The 8,607-nt window shown below is 57.4% G+C and overlaps 1 protein-coding gene across 1 annotated transcript in view; it reads right to left on the reverse strand.

The window, feature by feature from the left end:
• DOHH (deoxyhypusine hydroxylase) overlaps window positions 1-5,324 on the reverse strand; it is a 7,428-nt gene extending 2,104 nt beyond the window's left edge. Inside the window, exons 1-2 of the mRNA XM_077752151.1 lie at window positions 4,974-5,324; window positions 1,939-2,269 (exon numbers count right to left, since the gene is read on the reverse strand). Of these exons, the coding sequence (XP_077608277.1) occupies window positions 1,939-2,212 (274 nt within the window). The 5' untranslated portion in view covers window positions 2,213-2,269; window positions 4,974-5,324. The remainder of the gene's footprint in view (window positions 1-1,938; window positions 2,270-4,973) is intronic.
• Between the last annotated feature and the right edge of the window lie 3,283 nt (window positions 5,325-8,607).

The raw sequence follows: 8,607 nt of genomic DNA on the forward strand, positions 1-8,607 counted from the left end.
GACCAGCAACACCACCACCTCTGTGCTCCCCCACACGCCCCCAAGCCGCCTCTATCTGCGTCCCTCCCCCTGAACGTGGACTTGGCTGGAACTGGGCTGCCCCCCGCGCCCCCAGCTCATGGTCTAGAGGGGAGACCCAGGCGAGCATGACATTACAGCTCGCAGACACGGGGTAACATGGAGCTCCAAGGACACCGGACGAGCCTGGCGGAGGGGCCTACGCTGCCAAGTGAGGCACGGGTCTACGCCAGGCAGGGCAGGAGGAGGCTGACCGGCTCTGTGGGTCTACACAGGCGCCTAGTGGGAAGGACCGGAGGCCAGCAAACACCCGCTCCCACTCACCTCCTCGTCCGCTTTGCAGGCTGGCAGAGTGTGATGCCGCACCCCCATCGAGAACACCCCAAGTGTTCATCCGAGTCAGGCCCTGCCCTCCTCGGCCCCCACCTCCTTCAGGGCAAAACCCCAAGTCCTCCCTGTGGCCCCCAAGGCCCTGCAGGACCTGCCCCACCCCCTGCCTGCCCTCCCCTCCTCTCCCACTCCTCCCTCACTCTGCTCCAGCCACAGGGGCCTCCCTGCCACTCTTCCAAGGAACAGGGAGGGTACTCCCCCAGGACCTTTGCATGGGCTGCATCCTGTGCTGAAGCACTTTCTCCACATAACTGCCTTCCTTCACTCACATCTCGGTCCACTGATCGATTAAAAAGGGCAACACCTCTGCCTCCTCCACCCTCCCCCTGCTTCATCTCCTCCTCAGCACTTAGTGTTTCCACCATAACACAAGGTGTCCGCGGTCCCACACACTCAAAATGGCAGGACTTATGGGAAAGGGGAGGTTTGGAATAGGGCCCTCTGGGTGAGGAGAGCTCCGACCGAAACCGTGACTGGCACATGGAGAGTCACCTGGGGCAGCTGCGCGGACCGGAGGTCACTTCAGGGATACTAAAATACCTAAAAGAGTAAAATGGAGGCAACCGCCCTGTGCGCATCCGCAAAGGAGCTCCCTGCTTATGGAGACAAGGCCTCAGCAGCCCAGGATTCCATTCATTTCCCGTTTTCTGTGTCCCTCGAGGTAACAGGGCCTGGTACACAGCAGGTGCTCAATAAATGTCAGCCCAGTGAATAAGACGAACAAAGGAAACAGACGTCACGGGTTGGCGAGCTCACCAATGGGTTTTATATCAGCAAAGAATCGCTTTTATGTTTTTAAATATCTCCCTAAAAATTTTTTTTTAATGAAATACTTTATTTTTGAGAGACAGAGAGAGAGAGAACGCGCATACGCAAGGAGGGGAGGGGCAGAGAGAGAGGGAGACAGACGATCTGAAGTGGGCTCTACACAGACAGCACACAGCCCGATGTGGGGCTCGAACTCAGGACCTGTGAGATGATGACCTGAGCTTAAGTTTGATGCTTAACTGACTGAGCCACCCGGGCGCCTCCCAAATCTCTCTTTTAAATCAAACGGAGGAGGGACGCATGGGGAGCTCAGTCGGTTAAGCCTCCAGCTCCAAATTTTGGCTCAGGTCATGGTATTACGGTTTGTGGGTTTGAGCCCCAAGTCGGGCTCTGTGCTGACAGCTCGGAGCCTGGAGCTGCTTCGGATTCTGTGTCTCCCTCTCTCTGCCCTTCCGTGGTCTGTCTCTGTCTCGCTCTCAAAATAAACTTAAAATCAAAGGGACGCTACTTCCCCAAATGTGAAAATGATGTGAAATGCAAATCTCAGCGTCCATCAGCCCCGCCCCCCCCGTGGCCACGCCCCTCTGCGGGCGCCAGTTTACCGTGGCCTTTATGCGCAGGGGCAGGGTTGAGTCCTGCCGTCTGGCCTGTGGGGCTGGACACCACCCGTGCTTCACACACACCGCGTGCCGAGTGCTACCAGGTCACACGAGGCGGGGACACTGCGGCACAAGGGCCACAGGCGGGGAGAGGGCCACCCACCTGCCTCATGGCGCACCATGGGCTCCTGGCGCGTGTCCCGCAGCACGTCCAGGAGCGCGGGGATGGCCCGCGGGTCCTGCATCTGGCCCAGGCAGTAGGCCAGCTCGTGCTTGAGCAGGGCTGAGTCGTCGCCGAAGGCCTTGCTGATCCAGGCGATGGCCCCGGGGCCGCCGAGCCCGCGGAGGGTGAAGAGGGCCCGGAAGCGGGCGTGCAGGGGCTGCCGGGGATCCGCCAGCGCGCGCCCCACGGCCTCCAGCTCCTGCTCCGTGACCATGGCGCCGCCGCCTCCCTCCCGCCGGGGCCGAAGCTGGGGGCTCTGGGGCTGCGGGACCTGCGCGCAGAAAACCGAGAGCCCAGGTGAGAGACGTTTCCCGCCTGCCCACGGACCTGAGGGGGGGATTCCTACCTGCTGACCATCCTGGGCGTCTGGGTTGAAAGCCAGGGTCTGGCCCTGTCTGCTTGCTGGGCGGCCTTCCATAAGTGACCTTCCCTCTCTGGGCCTCTCGGCTCTATAGCAGCAGTGACCTGTGCTGAGCTGCGCTCCGCTCAGTCGCCAACGCGCCCGGATGAGCCCCACGCTGTGCGGCCCCTCCCACACCGAACAGGGCTGAGCAGCATGAACAACGGGACACAGGAGAAATGACCCTGACTCCCGAGGGCGGGTCACAGGACACTCTGGCGTCTTTGCCTGCTCGTGGGAAGCCAGCGGCCCTGCTGCAAAGAGGCTCCGTCAGCCCCGCGTCAGGGCTCGCGGGGCGAGGGACTGAGGCCTCTGGCCAATCCTCGCCAGCGAGCAGGAGGCTGAGAACAGCTCCTCCAGCCCCCATCCAGCCGGGGGTCTGCACCACGTCACCGCCCTGCACACGTCTCCTGTGGCACCTTCAAGCTCCCTGACGGTCCCCAAGGACCTGCCAGCCCTCCCCTCCTCCCTCTCCCCGCCTCACTCACTCTGCTCCAGCTACACAGGCTTCCTGGCTGTTCCTCCAACAGGCCAGTGGCCTAGTCCTGCCCCAGGATCCTTGCACAGATCTGTTCTCTTCCTTAGGAACAGTCTTCCCCAGATGCCTCCCATGCTCACTCTCTCACTCCCTTGGGTCTCAAATGTTACCTCCTCAGGGAAGCCTTCCCTGATCACAGTCTTCACTGTTACTCTCTTCACTTGTTTCACTTTTCTGCAAAGCACTTGCCACAGCGGGGCTTGTCCGTCACCACAGCTCTGAAGGCAGGGACCGAGTCTATCTCGGTCACCACTGAACCCCGAGCACACAGTAAGCCCTTAATGAAAACAGCAGCCCTACCAGTAACAGCAGCTGAAACGCAGAGCGTCTGCGACGTGGCAGGCGCCTCTTCGAAGCCCTTTACATTCACGAGCTCCTGTGATTCTCCCCCATAAAACTAGGGGACAGCACTAGGATTGTCACCCTTTTACGGGCGAGAAAGCAGAAGCACAGAGAGGTGCTTTGGAACCGCGTAAAGAGCTACACGCCCAGGTAGCTGGGCTCCAGAGTCAAGTTCTAAACCACAACTGTTAGGCTGAATGGATGGACTATGATGAAAGGACCCGGCTGGGCTGGGCTGGGAGGAGGGGCTCCCTCTCCACCGTCCAGGTCAACCTAGACCTGCCCCGATGCTTCGTAGAGCGTGCTGGGGTGTGCGGCGGCCTTCCGGTCCCCTGCAGCCGACCAGGCTTAATGAGGACGCGCAGCGGCCTGAGCATGGAAGACCTCCAAGGAGGGGACACCTTGAAATGAGGACCACCAGAGATCACAGGAGGCAGCGAGCGGGCAAGGACTTAGGGCCATGAGATCTGACTTCACAGTCAGGCAGCGACTCGTCTGGGGCCCCAGCGCAGGCCGAGGGCAAACAGGGCCCAGGACTCCTGCCTCCCGGTCTGCGCGGGGTGGCCCTCAAGACACCTGGAAAGGGCCCTTCATCGCCTACTCATCCCCAGAGTCCTCAGATGCCTGGGGATGAGGGGAGATCTGGTCACCGGGGCAGATCCAGCTACAGGAGAGGAACGTGTACACAAAACAGGGCGAGACCCGAGTGGGGGCAAAAGCCTCTGGATTTGGCTTCTTCGTTTGGAATCAAACTACTAACAGCTCCCGAGCCGGGTTTCCTTCCCGTCTCTGTCCCGATGTTAAGTGTGCAGGCAGGACTTCTGAGCAACCGGCTTTAACACCACAAACCCTCCACTGCCTGGCACCACCGCTGGTGGTGGCTTCCGCGCCTCCCGCAGCCCTTGGCGTCCAGTACATTTCACTCATCTGTTTCTTACTAGAAAGTCAGCAACACAAGGACGGGGCTTTATACTTAAATAAAGGTAAACCTGTCTCTCTCTCTCTCTCTCCCCCCCACACACACAGTATATACACCGTTTTGTTCTCTGCTCTGTCCTAGCACGGATCGGTCGCCATGGTAGGAGGGCCCAATCCCTATTTGTTGAATGAACTGAACATCGACTGCACACCAGGCACGGTACTAGGCACTGCATACCCGGAGTAAATCTGTGTCATTCGTACAATGGGTAGAAGGGGCACATGCAGCGAGTGAAGGGGAGCTCATGGAGCACCTTGTACAATGGCGGGCACTTAGCAGGCCGTCGGACAAACCAGAGCTGGTGTTAAATATTCCTGCAGGAGCCCCAAACCCACCTCTGTGCTCAGGAGGCGCACTTAGCCGCCTGGAAGCCCGCAGCTCACACTTTAGGCCCATTTCTCAAGTGGGCAGGGGGGCAAGGGTGTGGGCTTGAGGGGATCAGCCCCCAACCAAGGCGGAATCGGGGAATCCGCTCGCCCCTGTGAGAGCCTCTCAGAGGCAGACACGATGAGTCAGTAAGGGATGGGGACAGAGACCGGGATCCCGCCCCTCCCCCTCCGGAGCACGCTTGGCTCCCCGGCTCCCCCCAACGAAAGGATCTCTGGCGACAGGGTCCCCAGAACCCGAGGAAAGAGCTCGCCGGGACTCTAGACCCCTCAGGAGGGGGCCCCTCGACCACCCCNCCCGCGCCCGCCCGCCAGGCCCCGGCCACGTACCGCGCTCTCTGCGGCCGGAACGCCCGAGCGACCTGCGGAAGACCAGGTACGCCGAGCCCGCCCGCTCCCTCCGCCGCCACCTGAGTGTCACCAACCGCGACGCTCGCAGCGCGCTCCGGGCGCCGCCATCTTGTCGCCCACGTGACCGGCCCGGACGGCACCAACGCAGCCCTCGGGGGGAGTTCCCGTCAAAGTCTCCGCGGCGGGAGAGAGGCCTGGAACCGTGAGTCGGCACCGGCGCCACAGCTCACACACACACACACCACATGGAGTCCGAGGACGTCCCTCAGGGAGGGGAAAGGGCAAACTTTCGTTCTTTTCCCGGAAGAGATGCTCCCCGGCTTCCCCACCCGGTTCGACAAGTGGAAATGGTTGGTGCCGATTCAGGCCGGAGCCCGGGGCCGGCTAGCCACGGAGCATGCGCAGCGTCCCTGGGGCGTGGTCAAGTCATGGGGGCGTGGCCAACGGCTTCCGGGGGCTGGACCCGAGCTTGGGAAGGGAGGGATCTTGTCCTTTCCCCCAACACGACCAAGTCGTTCATTCGTCGTTCTCTTAACAGTTAATGGAAGCTGAGGACAGGACAGCCTGCAGTTCATACCCTCGTAAACCTCACAGCCTGGTTGTCTGAGGGAGACTGACAATAAATACGTAAAATACAGGTTAGGTGGTGACGCATGTTAAAGGGAATAAGGTGTTCAAGCAAGGTGCACGTACGGACCGTGAAGTGGCCGCAGTGGGCGGTGATGACCAGGTAAAGGCCTGGCAGGTGCGGGAAGGAGCCCTGGGGAGATTTGGGGGTAGAGCCACCCAGACATAAGAAGGACTTGGCTTTACTCTGAGAAATGAGACGCCACGGAAGTGTTCAAGCAGGGACATTCCGAACAGGCTTTTTTGGACGGGTAGGCAGAAAATAGATAATAGGAGGGTGGACCCAAAGAGACCAGAAGTACTCAGATTCGGGATTAATTTTGTTTATTATCATTATTATTTTTTAGAGATTTTAAGTAATTTCTACACCCAACGTGAGGCTCGAACCCACAACCCGGAGATCAAGAGTGTCACGTTCCACTCGCTGAGGCGGCCAGGCACCCCTGGGTTAATTTCGAAGGTAGAGCAAACAGGATTTGATGACGGATTGGATACGGAGTTTAGGAGAAAGAGTGCTGTCGAGGATAAGTACAAGGTTTTTCACCAGTAGCTGGAAGCCATCCTTACCTTCCCATCCTATCCATGCAAGGTCTGAAACGGGGTCGGAATCCAGTCGCTTTTTTTGCTGCCCCCATGAGAGTCCAGACCACCACTGGTTGTCACCAGGATGCTGTCCACACAAGAAAAAGCGAGCTTTTAAGCAGCTATGTCCAAACAATATAGTATTCCTCAAAAAGTTTCAACTAGGCGCCTCCGGTGAGTGGGGTCATGAGAGATGTGCCCTTTTGTGTCTGGCTTTTTGCACTGAGCACAATGTCCTCAAGGTCCATCGATGTTGCAGTAGGTATCAGGCTGTCCTTCCCTCTTAGGGCTGAATAGTATCGCATCGTATGGATGCACCAGTTTGTTCATCCCTTTCATCTGTTGATGGGCATTTGGACTGTTTCCACCTTTTGGCTACTGTGACTAAGACTGCTGTAAACACCGGTGTACAAGAATCTATTTGATTCCTTACTTTCAACTCTTCTGGGCATATACCTCTGGGTGCAATTTCTGGATCCTATGGTCATTCTGCGTTTACCTTGTGAGGAACCGCTGAGCTGTTTTCCACGGTGGCAGTGCCGTTTTACATCCTTGCCAGCCTTGCTCAAGGGTTCCAATTTGTCCACATCTGCACCTTTAAAAAAATGTTTATTCATGTTATTCACAGAGAGTGCAAGTGGAGGAGGGTCAGAGAGAGAGAGGGAGACACAGAATCCAAAGCAGGCTCTAGGCTCTGAGCTGTCAACAGAGCCCGACGCAGGGCTCAAACTCACAAACCATGAGATCATGACGTGAGCCAAAGTCAGACACTCAACTGACTGAGCCACCCAGGCGCCCCTCCGCTTTTTGATAGTAGCTGTTCTAATGGACATGAGGTATGCAACTTATTTTGATATGCATAATGTGTGAGTGTGAGTGTGTGTGTGTGTGTGTGTGTGTGAGGCTAGCTATATAATAGAGCAAATAACAGCCAAATGTTAACTGGAGAAAGTGGATGGTGGGTATATGACAGTTAACTATACAATTCTTTAAACTTTTCTTTTTTAAAAAAGATGTATATTTATTTTCAGAAATAGCACAAGTGAAGGAGGGGCAGAGAGAGAGAGAGAATCCCAAGCAAGGTCTGTGCTGCCAGAGCAGAGAGCCTGACTTGAGTCTCAGTCTCACGAACCATGAGATCATGACCTGAGCCGAAATCGAGAGTTGGCCAGTTTCCCCACTCAGCCACCCAGGCGCCCCCGACCTAAACTTTTCTATACCTTTGAAAGTTTTCATAATAAATCACTGGAACAATAAGTGGCAGGGAAAAGGCGACTACTATTCCCAGCACTTAAAGGTTTCAAAGTCGGGGCGCCTAGGGGGCTCAGTGGGTTAAGTGTCTGACTTTGGCTCAGGTCGTGATCTCACGGTTTCTGAGTTTGAGCCCTGCTGATGGTGCAGAGCCTGCTTGGGATTCTCTCACTTCCTCTCTCTCTGCCCCTGCTCCACATGCGCCTGCTCTCTCTCGCTCTCTCTCTCAAAATAAACTTTAAAAAATAATAAATATTTTGGAGTTAAACAAAAGTGCTTCCACTTTGAAAGGTGGAAATGAAGCACTCGTTGCAACCTTATTTGTAATGGCAAGAAAAAAAAGTTTGAAAAAAACGCCTCTCCTCTGCCTCCGGGGCGCCCAGCTCCGATGGTCACTCACCTGGACCCCAGCCGTCCCTTCCAGCCTGTCGTCACCCCTCACGGTCGGTCCTCCCTGCTGCAGCCACCAGAGGGCGCGGGGAGCGCCTGAGTCAGGTCCCGCCCTCCTCTGCCCACAGCCCACAAGGACTCCCACCTCCCTTGGGGTAAAAGCCCAAATTCTCCCCACGGCCCAAAGGCCCTGCATGGTCTGCAAGGCCCAGACCCCTCCTTGCCCTCCCTTCCTCCCTCTCTCCCCCTCACTCATCTGCTCCAGTCAAATGGGCCTCCTCACTCATTTCCAAAACCCAGGCAGGTCCTGCCCCAGGGCCTTTGCATGTGCTGTGCCCTCTGTCTGGACTGCTCTTCCCTCTGGTCCCCCCATACCTGGTTCCCTTCCTCCTCTGGGTTTCTGCTACCGTATCTGAAGCTTTAACTCCCCTCTAAGTAGGCCCAGCCCCATAGACCACCCCCCCAATCCCACTCCCACTCTTCACTTTCTAACCCAACTCATCACTTTAAGGTTCTGTTTTTCTCAGTCTGTCCCTTGTCGCGAATGTCAGCCCCATGAGGTCAGGGATTTCCCAGGAGCGGGAGCAGCTGGAGCCAAGGCCCTGAGGTGGGGGCGGACGCGCAGAGCCCCAGCCGGGTTGGTGGAGCTGAACGGGGAGGGGGCCAGCGGGCGGAAGTGATTTGCGCTGTGATTAATCCGGGCAGACGGTGCCCTTGGAGGCGCCCCAATCCTCTTACCCAAAGCCCTTAATACTTCCGCTGC

This window comes from Crocuta crocuta, unplaced genomic scaffold, assembly GCF_008692635.1.
Source record: "Crocuta crocuta isolate KB4526 unplaced genomic scaffold, BGI_CrCroc_1.0 scaffold110, whole genome shotgun sequence".
NCBI lineage: Eukaryota > Metazoa > Chordata > Mammalia > Carnivora > Hyaenidae > Crocuta > Crocuta crocuta.